Source organism: Heterodontus francisci, chromosome 1 (assembly GCF_036365525.1).
Source record: "Heterodontus francisci isolate sHetFra1 chromosome 1, sHetFra1.hap1, whole genome shotgun sequence".
Taxonomy (NCBI): Eukaryota; Metazoa; Chordata; class Chondrichthyes; order Heterodontiformes; family Heterodontidae; genus Heterodontus; species Heterodontus francisci.
Genome location: NC_090371.1, coordinates 21377641 through 21400399, shown reverse-complemented (window position 1 = coordinate 21400399; position 22759 = coordinate 21377641). Strand labels below are relative to the sequence as shown.

At 43.3% G+C, this 22759-nt stretch overlaps 2 protein-coding genes across 5 annotated transcripts in view; one reads left to right on the top strand and one right to left on the bottom strand.

Annotated features, from left to right (window-relative positions):
* LOC137368229 (dedicator of cytokinesis protein 2-like) overlaps positions 1 to 22759 on the top strand; it is a 1222644-nt gene that overhangs the window by 524760 nt on the left and 675125 nt on the right. The gene's annotated exons all lie outside the window — the stretch shown is intronic.
* The window catches only part of LOC137368256 (INSYN2B protein-like), a 133527-nt gene continuing 113346 nt past the window's right edge, over positions 2579 to 22759 (bottom strand). For 2 of the 3 annotated variants that reach the window (XM_068028711.1, XM_068028712.1), the window contains exon 4: positions 2579 to 3195. In XM_068028711.1, coding sequence (XP_067884812.1) covers positions 3009 to 3195 — 187 coding nt within the window. In that variant the 3' untranslated portion in view covers positions 2579 to 3008. Of the gene's footprint in view, positions 3196 to 4508; positions 4583 to 22759 lie in introns of those variants that run through there. The other variant, XM_068028713.1, reaches the window with a different exon arrangement.

Here is a 22759-nt window from a genome sequence, read left to right as displayed (position 1 = left end):
CGTTACTCAGTCTACTCTCTGCCAAAGCCTGCACACCCCCTTCCCCACTCCGTAAAATGATGTATATGTTGATGCCCCCCTGCTGATACTCATGTCTTTCCTTTTGTGTGTGTCTACACTTAAGCCAACCACACATTTTGAAAACCATTCACTTTGAAAGTGTAAAATCCATTCTGCCATGGTAATCCCAAAATTTTCAGAGGGGATAGTTCAGCGAGAACAGAAGGGGTCAGAAAGCTTTTAACCATCGCCTTATTTACAGGGCATGAGCTTAGCGAATTGATGGGAGGTTGGGTGAGGATATAGGGTGGAGAGAGGGGGGGGGCGGAGATCATAAGGGACACAGAGATTGTCTCGAAAGAAGTAGGATAGTCCTGTAAAAGGAAGCTTGTAGTAAGAAGAGTTTTTAATGAGTATTCTGCTGCAGATAGCTCCAGACACTCACAGTTTAACACAGAGATTCTGATGGTCACCCTGTTTCTAAAGAGAAGCTTAACTGAAGGCCAGGAGCCCCTTTTGTAAGACACCACCATGAGTAGGAGAGAAGACCAGGCAAGTCAAGACATATTGGTTAGATGATATATCAGGATCTGATTTTAAATGGCTGTAGATGCTAAGAGGAAAGTAGCAACCAGATGAACAAGAATGATCTTCTCTCAGCTCGATGTATTCCAATGTCCCTGTGAACTGGGCATCCAACCTGCTTTATAGTCATTTCATCTTAGGTGTTCTATGCAGCCTCATAATATCAAGCTCCTTCCTCAGGGGAGGATTTGCAGACAGATGACGATAAAAGGGAATCCTAACCAATATAATTGGCAATTTATTTTGCCGAACTAAGAGTGATATTGGAAATGGCTAGGTAGAAATGGCTTGAAAGATCAGAACATTGCTTCCCTGCTTCCAAATTGAGGGAACACAATATTGAATCCACAAAAAGGAAACAGATGATGACTCCATGAAGTCTACCAATGCTGCTTCACATTGAATCATCGAGGGCCATCACTGTGGTGACTTGCCTTCCTGTTTCTCATCTGTTTCCCTGAAGCGCCTTGGCCGGAATTTGACGTTGTGCGGGAGGCCCCGCCCACCTGCCGAAAAGCCAGTGGTGAGCCCGTCTCCGCCGGGCTGGGGAGCCTGGCCAGGATTTTTCACCCCTCCAGGCCCTTAATTGGCCGTGGGCGAGACTTTGATCTCCTTGAGGCAGGAAGTCCCGCCACTGGATCTGCCGGCCAATCAGTGGGCTGGAAGCTCTTAGTCCCAGCAGCACCACTGGGAGCGGTGGCCACTACTGGGACTACACCCAGTTTCAGTAGGAAGAGGAAGGACGGCCCAGGAATAAAGGTGAGTTTTTGAGGCCTCACCAGGGACAATCTACTGGGCCTCGGCGAGGCAGGGGGGTTCTGTTGGGTGTGGGGGGCGTAGTGTTGTGCGTTGGGGGCGGTTGGGGCTTTGGGGTCAGCACAGGGTGCCCGTTGGAGGGGGGGGCGGAGGTGGCACCCTCCAGCCGCCAGGTTTTACCTGGCGGTCCTCTTAGATCCTTTGCCGTCTGGCCGCTGCGGTGGCGGGAGGAGGTCCTGTAAGTGGCAGTTAATTGACCACTTAAGGGCCTTGATTGGCCTGGGGCAGGCTGTCCATATCTTGCTGCCGCTGCCCTGTGTAAAAATTGCAGCAGAGGGGGGGAAGGCGTCGGGAACTGCAGCCCCGCAACACCCACCCCCACCACCCGCCCCACGGCCTCCCACTCAATTTTTCGCAACCCCCCCAACCCAGCCACCAGCCCACTCGTTGTGAGGCTGTAGAATTTCAGTCCTCGTATCTAATTGGATGACTGTCCCCTTAATGGCAGAAATAGGGAATTCACCATGACAGGACTTGCAGGTTGATAGGGAAATTGGCCATTGTAAATTGTCCCTAGTGTAGGTAGGTGGTAGGGAATGTGGGATTAATGTAGGAGGGGATGTGGTAGGGAATATGGGATTAATGTAGGATAAATAGAAATAGGTGGTTGATGGTCGGCACAGACTCGATGGGCTGAAGGGCCTGTTTCAGTGCTGTATCTCTCGATGACTCTATGACATTGTGGGCACCATCCACAGCGATTGTGGGCCTTGCATTTTTGAGATGCTCCCAGTGGGAAACTGGGGTCGTAGCAATCACGAGTCACAGAGTTGCCCCAATAGATTGAAATTCCCCAGTGAGCTACTTTTAGCAGGATTATCAGTTAACATTTCTTAAAACAGCCCACTGAGGAATTTGATGCAAAGGGGTTTGCCAAAGTGCTAGAAATATTAATGCACAGAGTAATGTTAACCCCACAGCAATAGCTTGATTCAACAGTCCTGCTTGACTTACTTCATCTTTTACTCTTCAACCTTGGTGTGACCTGCAATTACAGGGCGTTGGTTCTTCAACCCCAGCTTCTTTGTTAAATAGAAAAAAAACACGGGTAAATTTCATGATTCTTTGCACAAGAGAAAATTGTGCAGGAAGCAAATCGAGTCCATTGACTTTCATAGTCAAATTCCCAATCCTATTGATTAAAATCATAAAAAAATTACCCCTCCCCTGACAGAGGAGGAGCCCACAGATCTATCTAGTACAATTCCTAATCATTGTTCCTTACGGATCTAATTGATCTTTATTTTGATCCAGAAAAACATGATAATCTCTTACTTGTTTTTCCTCGCCCCTCTCGCTGACTCTATATATAGATATATTTAGTAGCAATGTTAAACAATTAGATTTAATTTTTGAAATGTAGCATTCTTAAATTACATGTAAATATGTAGAATACTTTTTTTTGCATTTTTGTTGCTCCATTGTGGCAATATTTCTAAAAATACAAAAGCTGGTGTTCAGGAAACAGTCACCTCATGGAAACAACTGGCTTCTGCAGTTAGACAAGAAGTCCACAAACAGGAAGTAGTCAAAAGGGACACAGGAAGTTGGCTTCTGTGTTGACTTTTCCCTTGCAAATTCAGTCTGTAAATGTTAAGCTCCAGAGTTCATAAGAACCAAAAACATTTCCTTTTAGATTTTTTTGGTTCTGTCCTGGCAGGCTGCCGTGGTACTGGTGATTCTTCCTGCTTGTTAGGTGTGCCAGGTTGCTCTGAACTTTGGCCTGTGTCTGTTTCCATGGAGCTCAGGACCCGATGAAATCTGCCTTCTTGCTGCCTGAAATCATGTTCCACACTGTAAGGCAAGTGAAAAAAAGAAAGTTATTTCTTTTGTGCATCAAGTTTCTCCTCTTCTCTGTTCTCCAGAAGGTCTTGGCATGTTTCCATGCATATTAGTGACCCTCTATAGAACCATAGAATCTTACAGCACAGAATGGGGCTCTTCAGTCCATTGTGCCTGTGCCGGCTCTTTGAAAGAACTATCCAATCAGTCGCACTCTGTCACTCTTTACCTAATATGCTTCGATTGTTTTTTCAAGTATTTATCCAATTCCCTTTCAAAAGTGTGTTTCCGATCACAACTTTGCCAATTGTCTAAAATCTGTGACCTCCAGTTACTGACCCTCCTGCCAGTGGAAATTGTTTCCCCTTATCAACTCTACCAAAACATCCCATAATTTTGAAGACTTCTATGAAATTTCCCCTTAACCTTCCCTGCTCTAAGGAGAACAATCCCAGCTTCTCTAGTGTCTCTGCGTAACTGAAGTCCACCGTCCCTTACAATATTCCATCGTGTCTTCTCGGAACCCTCTGCAAGATTTTGTTCTCCTTCTAAAGGTTTGGAGCTCAGAATTGGATGTAATACTCTTGCTGAGGCCTAGTCAGTGGCCCATAAAGGTTTAGGATAACTTTCTTGATTTTATACTCTGTGCCTCCATTTTATTTATAAAGCCAAGAATCCCGTAATTTTTTTTTTAACAGTTTGAGAAACTTGTCCTGTCACCTTCAAAGAATTGGCCAGTGTTTCACTCCCTGCTTGGGTAAGCAAATGACTAAATTCAGTTAGCCAGCACCCCCATTGTCTAGCTCACGCGGGAAGATTAGCACTTGGGTTTGGTGCTGGTTGACCTATGTCCTAGAAAGTATCACGGGAGGAGCTAACACATGGGTGGTAGAGCGGAAGAAATAAAATCTCAAGTAAATTTGGCCAAAGTTCAGACGCCCAAGCAGATATAACCGATGCAACACCTGGTTGGGGGGAGAAAAAACCTTTAGCTTGTGTATCATCTGAAAGAATTCCCTCATACCTCAGAGAGTTGTGTCAAATTTGTAAATCCCCCTCTTGCAACCTAACACCAAGAATCCTCTCCTCACAATCAATTTTCTGGACAGAAAATAGAGTGAGCACATTCTTGAAAGATTTGACATGACATGAAAGAAAATCCTACACTGTGTCATGGCAGTTAGAAAAAATGTGAGAGAAATGGATCTGGTAATGAAGCTATGGATTCTGACACCCACTAAACATAATGTACATAGAATCACAAAGATGAGAGGAATTTAATCACCCTTAAGCATGGCAGTGATGGAGTTATCAAGTAATGTAGTGCCTTTTCAAATTGGTACTTGTCATTCGTTTGCAAGGGGCTGGGACTGATTGGTATAATCAGTTTCAGTAAAGCCTGTTGAACATAAAAAGAAAAATAAGATTTTATTTACTAGCTTATGCATAAAGCCATGAATGGAAAAGTGATGTAATTGGTGGACCAGGCTAGCAGCCATCTGCAGAGTCTTTAGGATACGTGCCCTCTCTTAGCCTATGCTCACATAGTGGTGACCAAGGATGAGGCATCTATTCACTACTGAGGGACCCAACCCAAGATATTAATTGCATTGAGTCTACAATACAGAAAGAGGCCCAATTGCTCTATGTTGATGTTTATGCTCCATATGAGCCTCCTCACCTTATCAACATATCCTGCTATTCCTTTCCACGATCATATATTTATATAGCTTCCTCTTAAATGCATCTATGCTGTTCCTCTCAGCCTCTCCATAAGGTAGCAAGTTCTACATTCTAACTGCTGTCTTGGTAGACTTTTCTCCTGAACTCTTGAATGAATTTATAGAGTCATTTATGCCACAAAAGGAGGCCATTCAGCCCATCGCATCCATGCCAGCTCTCCACGAAGCTATCCAGTCAGCCCCACTCCTACGCTCGACCCCCGTAACGTAAAGCTAGATTGCACCTTTTAAATCTTATATTTATGCCTCCTTGTTTTGTTCTCCCAAAAAGTGGAAACATATTATCTATGTTTATCCTTATCAAATCCCTTGGTAATTTTAAAGACCTCTATTGGGCTATCCCCTCAGCCTTTCCTAATGGAGGAAAAATGGCATCTCCCTCTCTTGGTTCATCAACAAAGCCTTTCAGGATGTCCCAAAGCATTTTACTGCCAATGAAATACTTTCAAAGTATAGTTATTCTTGTACTGCGGGAAATAGGGCAGCCAATTTGCACATAGCAAGCTCCCACGAACAGCAACATTATCATGACCAGATATTGTGGGATATTTAATGTCCACCTGAGAGGGTAGATGAAGTTTTGGTTTAGCATCTCATCCCTGGCAGTGCTCATTGTCCAGGTTCACACTCAAAAGAAAGCACTTGGGGGGGATAAAGATGGCGTCTGTGAAGCTGTAGCTACCAGTGGTCAGTAGCACCTTCAGAAGCCGAGAGGACAGCGTCGGTGAAACAGAAAAAGGTTTTAACTTGGCTGCTTGGGCAGTGTGTATGGTCACACAGGCTGACTTTTAAGGCAGTAATGCTCACCAACAATTTGTTGAGACCCACAATTCCAGCTGGAGGGTTAATCTCTGGTATGTTGACAGGGCACAGATCTGATCTTGCAGTGGCCAGCTCCTGATTTCCACATTTAACTAAAATAGGCCATAACAGCACATTAATTGTCCTATGATGCTGTTCATTCTGCCAGACTCTCCATCACTGCTGGTCCATCTCCTTCCATTGCTTTCCAATAAAAGAGAAGATAATACTATTATCAGAACAGGTGCTAAGTGGACATCAGCCACTTCTCCACGGGAAGAGGGACAGGAAACGAATATGTTGGCCCAATATCTCTATTTTAAAGAGCTTTCTGGTCCATGCAGCATGAGAGAACCCTAGTGAATATTATAATAAAAGCAAAATACTGCAGATGCTGGAAATCTGAAACACAAACAAGAAATGCTGGAAAAACTCAGCAGGTCTGGCAGCAGACTGGTGAAGTCCTGATGAAGGGTCACTGAGCTGAAACGTTAACTCTGCCTCTCGCTCCACAGATGCTGCCAGACCTACTGAGTATTTCCAGCATTTCTTCCAAGAGAATATTACATACATTTAGAATCATAGGCCAGAATTTTACGCTGGGCGGACGGGAGCCGGACTCCGGCGTAAATATCGGTGCCGATCCCGCTCCCGCCCAGCCTGGGGATCCGACCCGTATTTTACGGCTTTACTAAACAAAATCAGTTTGATGTCAAGGTAGATTTCAGGTGACAAGTTTTTTTGCTTGTGAAATGCAGAATTGCATTTTGCTCACTGCACATTTGGAGGAGTTTGCATTTTTTTCTGCATGAGTCATCTGTGTGTTTCTTTTAGTGTGATAGCATGAAGGAAGATGGTTGTGGTTGTTGGAGGCCAATCATCTCAGCCCCAAGACATCACTGCAGGAATTCCTCAGGGTAGTGTCCTAGGTCCAACCATCTTCAGCTGTTTTATCAATAACCTTCCCACCAACATAAGGTCAGAAGTGGAGATGTTTGTTAATGATTGCACAATGTTCATTACCACTCACAACACCACAGATACTAAAGCAGTCCATATGCAGCAAGATCTGGACAACATCCAGGCTTGGGCTGATAAGTGGCAAGTAGCATTCATGCTACAAAAGTGTCAGGCAATAACATCTCCAACAGGAGAGAATCTAACCATTTCCCCATGACATTCAACAGCATTACCATCATTGAATCTGCCATCATCAACATCTTGGGGGTTACCTGAACCAGCCACATAAATGCTGTGGCTACAAGAGCAGGTCAGAGGCTGGGAATTCTGCAGCAAGTAACTCACCTCTCCTGACTCCCCAAAGCCTGTCCGCCATCTACAAGGCACAAGTCAGGAGTGTGATGGAACATTCTCCACTTGCCTGGATGGGTGCAGCTCCAACAACACTCAAGAAACTTGACACCATCCAGGACAAAGCAGCCCGCTTGATTGGCACCTCATCCACCACCTTAATCATTCACTCCCTCCATCACTGACACACAGTAGCAGCAGTGTGTTCCATCTACAAGATTCAAGGCAGCAAATCGCCAAAGCTCCTTCGACAGCACCTTCAAAACCTAGAACCTATACCACCTAGAAGGCCAAGAACAGCCAATGCATGGGAACACCACCATCTGTAAGTTCCCCTCCAAACCACACACCATCCTGACCTGGAACTATATTGCCGTTCCTCCACTGTCGCTGGGTCAAATCCTGGAACTTCCTTCCTACACCCCAAGGTCTGTGGCGGTTCAAGAAGGCAGCTCACCACCACCTTCTCAAGGGCAATAGGGATGGGCAATAAATGCTGGCATAGCCAGTGCTGCCCACAAACCACGAATGAATACAAAAAAAATCCATCCCTCAAAATACTGGATCTGCAAAATAATTGGAAAGCATTAAAAATAAATCACTGGCCTGAATCAATATTAAACAGAAAATGAGATAGGCCCTTTCAGACAACAAGAGATGGAGATTTTTCTATACCCAATATCACTTTCTTCACTCTCCTCACCCTGCCTGGCTCCAGTTCACCTTCAACCAATCACTTCAGAATGGTGCGGGTGAGTCTGATTGAATCAACTTCATCTTTAGTGTTGCTTCATTTCCACAATCCCAAAATATTTTAGATTCTGAATCCTGGGACTTCAGGGTTATGAAGATGGCTGAGGATGGAAAGGAGAGTTTCCAGGATTGTAAATTTTCATACCGACCAGGAAGTCCCTGGGCTCAACTTCCCTGTCTACGCTGAGTTAATTCTGAATATATATTACAAGGTTGCACTGCTGATACAGAGCTTTATGTGTGTTTAGAATGCATTTTGGAAATTTGTGAAATGCAGGACTTTCTAGAATCTAGCCTATTGCTTTGTAACCTCTCTTCCTTCATGTTGATTCGCTAAAAGGTGGAAGCATTTCAAAAGTGCTTGATTAGGCAGTAAAACGCTGTGGGATATCCTGAGGTTGTAAAAGATACTATAGAAATGCATGTTTTTTTTTCTTTTTACTCTTCACCCATCCTAACTGAAACCTGGACTCCTATCCTGATCCCTTCAGTCCCATTGTAACTTAACTCAGAATTCTTGTCTGATCGCCTGGACCTCCATCCTGACTGATTGTTGGCCTTGCCCCGTTCATTCACAGGGTATGGGCATTGCTGGTGAGGCAAGCATTTATTACCAATCTGAAATTGCCCTTGAGAAGGGCTTCAAGCAGTCCTCAACCACTGCAGTCCTTATTGTGAAAGTGCTCCATCAGCGCTGTTACCCCACTTTTCGTGGTGTTACTATGAGTGATGTGAACTTGTTTTTCGTTCTTGTAATCCCACACTCAAAAATAATAAGCAAGTGTTGACCATGGTACTTGTGCAGATACTCCATGGGAAAACAGAATCCAACCAGTTCTATGTCGCTGACCATGGTATATGCTCACCAGGGCTTATCATGAATATCTAGGGCCTCTCTCACCATTGATAATCAGCATATTTCAATGTCGCCATTGGCATAAAACAGTCCTCGCCACCCATAAATGTCAATAAATAAATCGTTATAAATTTCTAAAGCAAGAGAATAAAAGCTCAACTGCATGCAACGCGCGACTTATTAAAAGCCGATTCTTGCAGTCTCTGAGCCGTGTAGATTTTGCATGCCTCGCAGCCAAACTCTCTGGAACCTGTGTAATCTCATTTATTTTTATGTGCAATAAAGTGGAAAATAGCTGGAACATTATTTGAAAGAGCTGATAGACGAGGTTAGATGTTATTAAAAGAAATTAAAAATTGATTTCTGCCAAATGTGCAGGCAGTAGCGATTTCATGGATTTTTAACTTTAATATTTCTATGATTTAATAATCCTAATAGAAGAGGTTTTCCTTTCAAGAGAGACCAGAGAATCCTGTTTTTTTGTTCTCAATGATTGACGGGGTTTATTTACAATCAAACCCTGAATATTGCACAAAGGAGCTTGCTCCTTCAGTGATGGGGTTGAAGTGTTTGATAAGGAGTATTCTGAAGTAAAAGAACATGATGCGCCATTAATCTTCTGCAAGCTAGCAATTGAGTCATAATCCAAGTAGATCATAAGATCATAAGAACTAGGAGCAGGAGTAGGCCGTCCGGCCCCTCGAGCCTGCTCCGCCATTCAATAAGATCATGGCTGATCTTTTCGTGGACTCAGATCCACTTACCCGCGCTCTCACCGTATCCCTTAATTCCTTTATTGTTCAAAATGATATCTACCTTAGCTTTAAAAACGTTTACTGAAGAAGCGTCAACTACTTCACTGGGCAAGGAATTCCATAGATTAACAACACTCTGGGTGAAGAAGTTCCTTCTTAATTCAGTCCTAAATCTGCTCCCTCTAATCTTGAGGCTATGCCCTCTTGTCCTAGCTTCACCTGCCAGTGGAAACATCCTCTCTACTTGTATCTTATCTATTCCCTTCATAATTTTATATGTTTCTATAAGATCCCCCCCTCATTCTTCTGAATTCCAATGAATATAATCCCAATCTACTCAGTCTCTCCTCATAAGCCAACCCCCTCAACTCCGGAATCAACCTAGTGAACCTCCTCTGCACCCTCTCCAGTGCCAGTACATCCTTTCTCAAGTAAGGTGACCAAAACTGCACACAGTACTCCAGGTGCGGCCTCACCAGTACCTTATACAGCTGCAACATAACCTCTCTGCTTTTAAACTCAATCCCTTTAGCAATGAAGGACAAAATTCCATTTGCCTTCCTAATTACTTGCTGTACCTGCAGACCAACCTTCTGCGATTCATGCACAAGAGCACCCTCTGCATAGCAGCATGCTGCAACTTTTTACCATTCAAGTAATAATCCTTTTTACTGTTACTCCTACCGAAATGAATGACTTCACATTTATTAACATTGTATTCCATCTGCCAGACCTTTGCCCACTCACTCAATGTATCTATGTTCCTCTGCAAAGTTTCACAGTCATCTGCACACTTTGCTCTGCCACTCATCTTATGTAGATCTATGTAATCCCGGCATGAATCATATCCTCTTTAATGTTTTTCCCCATCCTTACCTCCGAAATGTGAACACTCGCCACTGAAGTTAACCTCTCCTTTCAAGCTGACCTAGACTTACCATCTCCTTTAACACTCAGACTTTAAGTCCATGTCAGTCTATTGCTGGACTTTCACCAGCTAAAACTCCACTGCCTACCAGGGCAAAGCACTGGTAGATTTCCTGTTGCTAGCCCGACTGAGATGACCATGCACTTTGGGGCATTGCCTTGCTGGGTTATCTGGAGTCGTGAGGAGAGTGGTAGCTCATTGGACAGATTCATGTAGAGAGTTATGTGTCTAGCTGTTTGAGTATCCCTTTCACTTGGACAGATCCTGTAACAAGACCTGAGGTGAGAGTGATTGCCCTTGAAATCAAGGCAGCATTTGACCGAGTATGGCATCAAGGAGCCCTAGCAAAATTGGAGTCAATGGGAATCAGGGGGAAAAACTCTCCACTGGTTGGAATTCAACCCGAAGAAGTGCGAGGTGATGCATTTGGGGAGGTCAAACAAGGCAAAGGAATACATAATTAATGGAAGAATACTGAGAGGTGTAGAGGAAGTGAGGGACCTTGGAATGAATGTCCGCAGATCCCTGAAGGTAGCAGGACAGGTCAATAAGGTGGTTAAGAAGGCATATGGAAGGTTATGCTGGAACTGTATAAACCATTGGTTAGGCCACAACTTGAGTACTGTGTGCAGTTCTGGTCACCTCATTACAGAAAGGATGTAATTGCACTAGAGAGGGTACAGAGGAGATTTACAGGATGTTGCCAGGACTGGAAAAATATAACTATGAGAAAAGATTGGATAGGTTGGGTTGTACTCCTTGGAACAGAGAAGGCTGAGGGAGATTTGATTGAAATGTACAAAATTGTGAGGGGCCTGGATATGAGAAGGGGCTATTTACCTTAGCAGAGAGGTCAGTGACTAAGGGGCATAGATCTAAAGTGATTGATAGAAAGATTAGAGGGGAAATGAGGAAAAAAAATTTCATCCTGAGGATGTTAGGGGCTTGAAACTCACTGCCCGAAAGGGCAATAGAGGCAGAAACCCTCAACTCATTTAAAAAGATTCTGAATATGCACCTCAAGTGTCGTAACCTGCAGGGCTATGAACCAAATGCTAGAAGGTAGGATTAGGCTGGGTGGCTCGTTTTTCAGCTGGTGCAGACATGATGAGCCAAGTGGCTTCTTGCTGTGCCATAAACTTTCTATGAATCTATTCTTTGATTCATACCAAGAACAAAGGAAGATGGGTGTGGTTGTTGAAGACCAATCATCTCAGCCCAAGCACCTCGCTACAGGAGTTCCTCAGAGTAGTGTCCTCAGCCCAACCATCTTCAACTGCTTCATCAGTGAACTTCCTTCCACCATACAGTCAGAGTGGGGATGTTCGCTGATGGCTGCACAGTGTTCACCATTCGCTACTCATCAGATAATGAAGCTCTCTGCATCTGCAAGCAGCAAGACCCGGACGACACTCAGATTTAGGCTGATAAGTTGCACCATCAAGTGCTGGGCCAAGACCATCTCCAAAAAAAATGTCTAACCATCTCCCCCTTGGCATTCAATGGCATTACCATTACTGAATCCCTCAACATCAACATCCTGTGGGTTACCATTGACCAGAAACGGAACTGGAACAACCATATAAATACTGTGGTTACAAGAGCAGGTCAGAGGTTGGGTATTCTGCAGTGGGTAACTCACCTCCTGACTCCCCAAAGCCTGTCTACCGATTACAAGGCACAAGTCAGGAGTGTGATGGAATATTCTCCATTTGCCTGGATGAGTGCAGCTCCAACAACACAAAAGAAGCTTGACACCATCCAGGACAAAGCAACTCGCTTGATCAGCACCCCATATACCACTTTAAACACTCCCTTCCTCCACTATTAGCGCATTGTGTGTATCATCTACAAGATGCACTGTAGCAACTCACCAAGCCTCCTTTGACAGCACTTTCCAAACCCTTGACCTCTACCAACCAGAAGAACAAAGAAAGCAGGTTCTTTGGAATGCCTCCACCTGCAAGATCCCCTCCAAGTCGCACATGATCCTGATTTGGAACGATATCACCGTTCCTTCACTGTTGCTCTATCAATATCCTGGAACTCCCTCCCGAACAGCACAAGAAGGCAGCTCACCACCACCTTCTCAAGGGCAGTTAGAGATGGGCTATAAATGCTGACCTAGCCAGTGACACCCACTTCCTTGGGAGGTTGTAGGTTCGGTGGGCATGTAGACAGAATAGAATCTTGTTGGTTATTTATCTTTTGAAGTTTACTGGGACATAGGAGCAATCTGACAATTTTAGGATGGGTATATGTCCGTAAAGTTGTTACATAAACAGCTGCATGCGATGCTCACCCTGGAAGATGAGATCTATTGAAAGGAATACCACCGAGGAAAACTAACACCCACAAAGGCCTTGCTCATGAGTCATACAGTCATTTATGGCACAGACGAAGGCCATTCGGCTCATCGAGTCCATGCCAGCTCTCCATGGAGCGATGCAGTCAGTCCCACTCTCTGGCTCGATCCCTGTTGCAGGTTTTGTTTTCTGTAACTGTCTTTGTTCAAAGCATTTGATTGATAGACCAATCAGGATGTGCAAAAACTGAAGTCATTGACAGGGGGACATGAAAGAAAGATTAGGTAATGCTAAAACATAACAGGATTGGGAATAACAATATAAAAGAGTGGTTACTGGTTTTAACTGTATATTAATTGTGTTTAATTGTATCCAGGTGGAGGGCATTAATTAGGGTTTCACTTGAGCACATATAAAGAGACACTTACTGAAACTATGGTATGGTTGAGTTAGGAGGTGTATGCTTGTAATGTTACACTCCGTAAGTAAATGTAAGACTGAGTAAACATTGACTCCAGTACTAGCCTATACCGACTAGCTTTCCGAATTGGAACAACTGTGATCAGGAGCTCAGAATTCAATGAAGTCCACACTGTTCACATGTTGCCAATAATACTTATATATGTTATCATATATATATCTCATATATATATTTATCACATGTGTTTCACAAATCTATGAACATCTACTGTAAAGCTGTGGATCCTATTATTTTCAGGAGTATCTTCTAGGTTAGAATACTCATCCCCTGACACAATTCCTCCACTTTACAATATTCTCAGTACTCAGCTTTCTGTCATCTCAGCCAACTCTTTCACCAACCCTTTGTCAAGCCCCTTGAGACGTTTTCTACATGAAAAGTGCCACTTAAATTTGCAATTTTTGGAAGCTGTAATCATGAATTTGTCCATATTAAAACCTTTAGAAATGAATGAGAAAAGCATAGTTCCATTGTCATCTGAGTGCATGTTATACATTACCTAAAAAGCCAGGTAAGTGGGAAACAGCATTCCACAATCCCTGGACAAGGCAACACCTACTCTTTCAATCTGTTACTTTGCAGCTAGTGTAAAAACTTTTCTCAAATTGCTTTTAGTGCAATTAAAACAGGAAGAGAATTGATATCAATCTGCAAAATGGAAGAGAGACTTCATAGTGGATAATTACAGCACAGAGCTGATGTCCGAGGCGTGCTCAGAATGCATTCAGGCTCATACACAATGGGAGTTCAGCAGCAAATTACACTTCCTGATGCCAGTAGCCACTAATCAATTCAAATTGAATGCCATCCATTCCAATGTTGAACACCTCTTTAAATATGGAATTTAGTTTTAAATCCTATTTTGGCTTTCTAAAAACATGAACAAAAGATGGTCCATTAGATTATTGCTCATTATAAAAGAAGGCAGTGCTTATTAACATAAGGGTTGGAGGAAGGGAGAAAGAGGGCTCAAAGTCTTTGGATATAAATGTTTCTGGCTCAGCACCAGTTCATTCAGTTTAATTATCAAGTCAAGAGTGTGGTGGAATACTCTCCACTTGCCTGGATGAGTGCAGCTCCAACAACACTCCAGAAGCTCCAGTCTATCCAGGTCACTGCAGCCTGCTTGATCGGCACCCCATTCAGCACCTTAAACATTCTCTCCCTCCACTACTGGCGCACCATGGCTTCAGTGTGTACCATTTACAGGATGCACTGCAGCAACGGCGCCTTCCAAAGCTCCAACCTCCACTTCCAAGTTTCCCCTCCAAGTCGCACACCATCCTGACTTGGCATGTATCGAAATTCCTCCACTGTAACTGAGTCAAAACCCTTGAATTCGATGCCCAACAGCACTGTGGTAGTACCTTCAACGCACGGACTGGAACAGTTCAAGAAAAAGACCCATCATCTGCTTCTCACATGCAACTACAGTGACCACAGGGATTGGTGCTAGGACCCCAGCTATTCACAATATATATTAATGATTTAGATGAGGGAACTAAATGTAATATCTCTAAATTTGCAGATGACACAAAACTGGGTGGGAGGATATGTTGTGAGGAGGATGCACAGAAGATTCAAGGACAAGTTGAGTGAGTGGGCTAATGCATGGCAGATGCAGTATAATGTGGATAAATGTGAGGCTATCCACTTTGGCAGCAAAAATAGGAGGGAAGATTATTATCTGAACGGCTATAAACTGAGAGAGGGGAATATGCAGCGAGACCTGGGTGTTCTCGTACACCAGTCGCTGAAAGCAAGCATGCAGGTGCGACAGGCGGTAAAAAAGGCAAACGGTATGTTGGCCTTCATAGCGAGAGGATTTGAGTACAGGAGCAGGGATGTCTTGCTGCAATTATACAAGGCCTTGGTGAGGCCACACCTGGAATATTGTGTGCAATTCTGGTCTCCTTATCTGAGGAAGGATGTTCTTGCTATCGAGTGAGTGCAGCGAAGGTTTACCAGACTGATTCCTGGGATGGTGGGACTGACATCTGAGGAGAGATTGAGTCGGTTAGGATTATATTCGCTAGAGTTCAGAAGACTGAGGGGGAATCTCATAGAAACCTATAAAATTCTAACAGGACTTGACAGGGTAGATGCAGGAAGGATGTTCCCGATGGTGGGGGAGTCCAGAACCAGGGGTCATAGTCTCAGGATATGGGGTAAACCTTTCAGGACCGCGATGAGGAGAAATTTCTTCACCCAGAGAGTGGTGAGCATGTGGAATTCACTACCACAGAAAGCAGTTGAGGCCATAACATTGTATGTTTTCAAGAAGGAGTTGGATATAGCTCTTGGGTCTAAAGGGATCAAAAGGGTATGGGGCGAAAGCAGAAACAGATTACTGAGTTGGATGATCATAATGAATGGCGCAGCAGGCTCGAAGGGCCGAATAGCCTACTCCTGCTCCTATTTTCTATGTTTCTATAGAATTTACAGCACAAAAACAGGTCATTTGGCCCAATAGGTCTACGCTGGGCATTTATACTACACACAAGCCTCCATCCACTCCTCTTCATTTAACCCGATGAGCATAAACTTCTATTCCTTAATCTGTCATGTGTTAACCTCGCTTCCGCTTAAATACATCTATTCTATTTTCCCCAATTACTTCATGTGGTAGTGATTTCCACATTCTCACCACTCTTGAGTAAGGAAGCTTCTCCTGCAATCCCAATTAGATTTATTACTGGCCATCTTACTTTTATGATTCTTAGTTTTGTTCTCCCCAATAAGTGGAAACATCTTCTCTACATCAATCCTAATAAACTCTTTCATATTCCTAAAGGCTTTTATCAACCTTTGGGCAGAGTGTAACTCCAATGAATTGAATTTTCCCAATTGGGTCGTGATCCTGACCTTGGCTTCAATTCCAGGACGGGAATCCAGAAGTGGCCTTGGAAGGACGTCGGTTGCGACCTTCCGGAGGCGGCCAATTAAGAAGCCACTTCCAGGAGCCCCATCGAATTAAGGATGGCAGGTGGACCAGGGAAGCAGGAGGGCCCACAAAGATGTCCAGCTGGCAACCCCACCAGGAGAGGTGGGCAGTGCCAATGTAGGAAAAAGAATGTGAGGGTCACTCAAGATGGAGGTGCTGTCTGTAGCATGGTGAAACATTGAACATCAAGCATGGCCACAGCTGTCAGCACATCATTGTGGAGGAGGAGCCCTTCCGCAGGGTGACTTGTGGCTGTGGCTGTGGCCATTACATCCTATTGGCTCCATACTGGGGTGATTGAGTGGAGGTATCGATGGCTTCAGCTGGTGGGGGGTGGGGGGGGGCGACTGTCTGTCTGTTGTTGGGAAGATCCTGGTAGTGCCATCACCTTTCCTCAACTGGCCCATTAATGGGCTTAACTGACTACCTGCCGCTGCTGGATGGGTAGCCTTTGCCACGTTGACCTCGCCTCCGGAAAGATCGCATGAAGGTGGGAATGGATAGGGCTGTTTCCCAAAAGCAAAATACTGCAGATGCCGGAACTTTGAAATTACGAACACAAAGTGCCGGAAATGCTCAGCAGGTCTGGCAGCATCTGTGGAGAGAGAAACAGAAGTGTTGTTTCAGGTCTGTGACCTTTAATCTAATGAAAAGTTACAGACTTGTAACATTAGCACTACTTTCCAACTTTGCCCCCAGTCCTGCCTCCTAACCCACATCTGTGGGACTAGGAAATTTCAGCTCAGTGTTCCACCTGATCCAGTGGGATTCCCACCCAATGAGTTAGGTTGAAATTTACCCCTTCAGTTCCATGGGATTGAACGACAAGTTCTTTCATCTATCAGAGGTGACCAATTTAGTCAGCGACTAAAATTTAAATACGGATCTCAAATTAATTCAAATTTTCATATAATGGGAAATGGCAAAAACAGGTAGAAATGATGTTCCCAAATTGAAGATGCCAGACTCCTTAAAATATATCAAATTACAGTCTTGTGAAAATGAATGCTGAAGCACATTGTAAAATTTCTCATTTATATAAAAATATACTTATCATTTATATTGAAAGTGCACTGCACACTCCTTATTGCAAAGTATTTAACATTTATATTGGAAAGTACACCATACTAGTTCTCATTATCATAAGCTTCATTATTACAAGCGTTCTCCTTCCCTCAGTTTCCCAATAGCAAGTCAATTAAAGTCAACAGAGCAGCTCTGATCTCTGTGAGACTTTCCAAGGTGTTTTTTTTTAAAGGAAACAGTCCTGATCTTTACCCTCAGTGATCCGAGTTTCCATATACAATATCTATCTACATCTTTAATTTAAGAAAGAAAAGCATATTAGTGCAGATTTTTTTCTTTCGCCCATCATATTTCAGCTGCCATACCCTCTCTTGCCTGCCAAATTGCTTTGGTTGCTTTTAATTATAAGCAAATTTATTCCAGGCAAATTTCTCGCAGTTGATTGGCAGCTATGCAAATTTCTTTTTCAGCCTTTTAAAGGAAAAATGAAAAAGAAAGCGAGTATCTTGGAAAGTGTAGAGAAACTTCCTCGTCAGCACAAAAATGTTACAAGTACAGGACTGGGATTTTTTTGGAACCCTACAATTCCAAATCGTTACAAGTAAAAAGGCTGAAAGCTCGGGATTTTGCGCTCAGTTCTGATCAATAGCCTGAATCATAAATAAAGTCTGACTTACTGACATAGGAGCCAGAATGTCTCCTTAGCACTCACGCTTCGAAAAAGACAAAGACACCCAAACATTTTCACAAGGATTTTGACTTTCGTCCAAGAAAGCAATCAAAGTCTGACTGACCTCACCGAACAATTAAGTTCAAGTTGACCCGCGTCTCTGTTTTACTTAACAACAATCGAGCTTGGAGGTCTTAAAGGCATACAGATTCCCTCACCACCATCTCCCCCTACATGCAAAATTGCATCCCATTCTGAGTCACGATTGGAAGCAAGAAAAAAATACGCAAGAAAAATGAAACGTTAAGTATCCCTGTCTTGATTAGTAATAAAAGCTCCCTGTCAGGTTCACAGCTTTCTCTGTAAAAGGTCTTTTCCCTCATGAGATGAGTTCAGAATGGAATACAGAATTATTCTCTTTATTTGATTTCAATAGAGCCTTTGCAAAATGGAAAGGTAGATAAAGAGACTGCCTTTCTTTTGTGTTTGGTTTGCTCAGATTGCAAATCAAATTAAATTTTTACTTGATGGCTTTGAATCTCCTTTTTGAAAAATGTTGCAGCTGAGCATTCTTTTTCTGTTATTACTTGAATTCTATGAATCGGAACGGAACAGGAGAAAAAGCAATAAGCAGCCTTTGTTCTTGCCACCGATAAAATACTAACTTTGTCAAGAAGACTTTTTGTCTCTCATTAGAACGACCAATTGCATTTCTAATTAGATGTGAATGAGGTTTGAAAAAAAAATCATAAGATCCAGTGCAGCATTTTGAAAGGGATTTAGAAGGTAAATGATGACGGATTATTTCTACTGATTTGTGGATTGCTAAAGGTAGGACCCTAACTCAAGGGAGGATTAGAAGATGTTTTTTTTTCATACTAAGGGTTATTACAATATGAAATAAGGCCACAAAGCTGAATCGATCACAACATTTAAGAGAGATAAACATCAAAGAAAAATATTAAAGAGTATTTTGGGGGGCAAATAGCAGAGAAATAGAATCACAGTATTCTGCTCTGCAGGGGAGCTATCATATACACAGTGAAAGTTTCCTTCTGTAATGAGCTTTTTATGTCTCTATGATTAGTTTACTCTGATTGAAATCTGTTTTGCAGATCTCAGTTCCAGATAGGCCATTGGACCTTCATGCTGTCCATGCCCTTCAACTCCCACCCAAATCAAAACCTTCTGTTCAGTAGGGTATAGCTTTGATCTCTCACTGCGCTGAGTTTTCTGCTCAGGGTGGTGGGGTGACTATGACATTCTCTCCCTCGGAAAGGAAATTGCTCGCCAGGGTTCGTGATCCTGGCCCCTCAAGACAGCAAATCTTGCATTAGTATCACACCTTTCACAACATCAGGCTGTCCCAAAACGCTTTGCAGCTTTGTCTGCATATCCACATATCACCTACGTGCATAATTATGAGGGAAGTTTGGAGATGTTCAAGTCATACAATACAAAGAAAAAGGAAGTTGCATGAATAGAATATCTTACCTCAGGATGTTCCAAAGCATTTTACAACCAGTGAATGATATTTGAAGTGTAGGCACAATTGTTATGCAGGCAAAAGTGGCAATTTGTTCAGGCAAATTCTCACCAACAGGAAAATGAATGGTTGGTTGAGACCAGAACTCTACGAGATGTCCTCTGCTCTTCTTCAAAATAGTGCCATAGGATCTTTTACTTTTACCTGAGAGGGCGTACAGGACCTCAGTTTAACGCGTTATTTGAAGCATGGCATCTCCTGCAGTGCAGCACTCCCTCAGTTCTGCACTGGGAGTGTCAGCCTAGATTATGTGATAAAATTGAGAGGATGTTTATTGAGCTGTATAAAATATAAGGAGGTATATGTAAGGTTAAATCAGCGTTTTACTTAAACCACAAAAATAGGACCATGGACATAAATGTACACGGCTGAAAAATAAATTTAAAACAGATATTAAGAAGTCTTTTACTGAAGGAATGGAGGAGGTATCTTATTAGTAAAAAAATCACACTCACATGCAATTCCTTTGTCTACTTTTTTAATGAAGACAATTTAAATGAGTTTGCACTTCATTAAAAATCATGCAGAAGGAAATTTAGTTCAAAGATGTTGTCCTGTTCATTATTAATATTACACAGCATTGATTTCAACTCCCAAGTTTGCTCTATGTTTGGAATAATCTTCCAGACTGGAGAATGGAGTTCAAAATATTGGCAATGATCCACATGCAATATGGATGCTAAGCTGGGAGCATTACAAATTGCCATAATGGCTGGGTTATTGATAAGATGCAGGTTCCAACTAAGATGTATCGTTTATCCGGAGTCAGGGGGAACTTGACTTTGGAGAAAGTAAAGAATGATTCTATCCTGCAGACAGTGACATTACATTTCTCTCTGTGGGATAGATGACTCCTGTTTGACACCAGAACATGAGCTCCAAGGCTACAATGATCCTACAGGGATGGGTTTCAATGGGCTGAATGCACTTCGTATTCAATCTTACATAAGATTAGAGATACAGCACTGAAACAGGCCCTTCGGCCCACCAAGTCTGTGCCGAACATCAACCACCCATTTATACTAATCCTACACTAATCCCATATTCCTACCAAACATCCCCACCTGTCCCGATATTTCCCTACCACCTACCTATACTAGTGACAATTTATAATGGTCAATTTACCTGTCAACCTGCAAGTCTTTTGGCTTGTGGGAGGAAACCGGAGCACCCGGAGAAAACCCACACAGACACAGGGAGAACTTGCAAACTCCACACAGGCAGTACCTGGAATCGAACCCGGGTCCCTGGAGCTGTGAGGCTGCGGTGCTAACCACTGCGCCACTGTGCCGCCCATAAGGACATCATTTGGCCCATCGTGCCTGTGCTGGCTCTTTGAAAGCTATCCAATTAGTCCCACTCCCTTGCTCTTTCCTCATAGCCCTGCAAATATTTCTTTTTCAGGCATATATCCAATTCCCTTTTGAACGTTACATTGAATCTGCCCGAACCCCCATTTTCAGGCAGTGCATAAAAAAACACTCTCCTCATCTCCAACCCTCCTGCCAGCAGAAACAGCTTCTTCACTATTAAATCTCACAATAACCTGCTCAAATGTTATCTATGATGTCTATCTATGTTCTTTCTTAGATAGATAAAGATAATAGGAGACTGAAGCTGAGGATAAGTGTTTGAAGGGGTTGGGAACTGTGACTGAAATGGAGAAAGCAGCAGCCTGTATACAGTGACCTGGGAACCAATTACATCTCCTGTTTGCTTATTTTCCTTTGGGTGGCTGATCCTTTCATTGCTGCGACAGGAGCTAGAGAGGCTGATTGATGTTTCAACAATGCGCACAATTGTCTATCTCTACGGTCGGACGCAATGTTTCCATCATTGTGACTTTGGACTATCAAGGAAGGCAAGAGATGTCAAGGAATTTGGAACAGGTTTGCTGAATGGTTTCGATTCGGAAGTGTGAACGAACACAGCTTCAGGGTTTATATTTAACTGACTCAGAGCCAGCTCAGCGACTTTGTTACTTTTGCCTGTGAGCAGCAAAAGTGCTCATTCCGAGATTTTCAAGACGCAAGTCAAAGTAAACTAACCCAGTTCCGAATGGGCAATGTTTTCCCCTGGTGGATTGCAACTCCAGGCTCAGACATGAGCGCTATCGTCCCAGCAGTATGAACTGATATTCCTCTCATCTGTATGGACTCAGGTATATGAAGACGTGAGATAGGACAGACTTATAAAAACAGCGATAATTTGCATTTTTATAGCACCCAATGTAACTACGGTGCTGATATTTCGCTGGAGATCTGCGACGGAGCACCCAGTTGGCGGCTGCCACTTCATACAATCATGGAATGATACAGCACAGAAAGAGGCCATTCAGCCCATTGTACCTGTGCCGCCTCTTTGAAAGAGCTATCCAGTTAGTCCCACTCCCCTGCTCTTTTCTCAAAGACTTGAAAATATTTTTCCCTGCCCTTTATCACCACATTACAGGAAGGATGCGATCGCACCAGAGAGGGTACAGAGGAAATTTACGAGTTTGATGCCAGGAATTTTAGCTATGAAGAAGATTGTATGGACCGGAGGTTGTTTTCTTTGGAACAGAGAAGGCTGAGGGAGATATAATTGAAGTGTATAAAATTATGAAGGTTCTAGATAAAGTACATAGGAAGGACCTTGTTCTCCTCGAGAGATTAATAACCAGTGGGCATAAAGTAATTGGTAGAAGGATTAGTGGAGATTTGAGGGGGTTTTTCTTTCACCCAGAGAATAGTAGATGTGAAACTCCCTGCCTGAAAGAGTGGTAGAGGCAGAAACCCTTGTTGCATTTAAAACGTACTTGGATATGCATGAAGTGCCGTAATCTACAAGGCTATCGACGAAGAGCTGGAAAGCTGAATTAGGTTATATTTTATATTTTATTTATATTTATATTTAGAGATACAGCACTGAAACAGGCCCTTCGGCCCATCGAGTCTGTGCCGACCAAGAACCACCCATTTATACTAACCCTACAGTAATCCCATATTCCCTACCACCTACCTACACTAGGGGCAATTTACAATGGCCAATTTACCTATCAACCTGCAAGTCTTTGGCAGTGGGAGGAAACCGGAGCACCCGGGGAAAACCCACGCGGTCACAGGGAGAACTTGCAAACTCCGCACAGGCAGTACCCAGAATAGTTGAATAGTTCTTTATCGGTTGGCACAGTCATGATGGGCCAAATGGCCTCCTTCTGTGGCATAAATTTTCTATGCTTCTGGTATTTATCCAATTCCCTATTGAAAGTTACTATTGAATCTGCTTCCACCATCCTTTCAGACAGTGCATTCCTGATAACAGCAACTCACTGTGCAGAAAAACACCTCATGTCACCTGAGGGTCTTTTGCCAATTACCTTAACTTGCTGGTGATATTCAAGTGAGCCCCAAACCAGGAACTGTTGGGGACCTCCTGATTGTGGCCTTGGGCAAACCACCAATGATGCCTGTTTTGG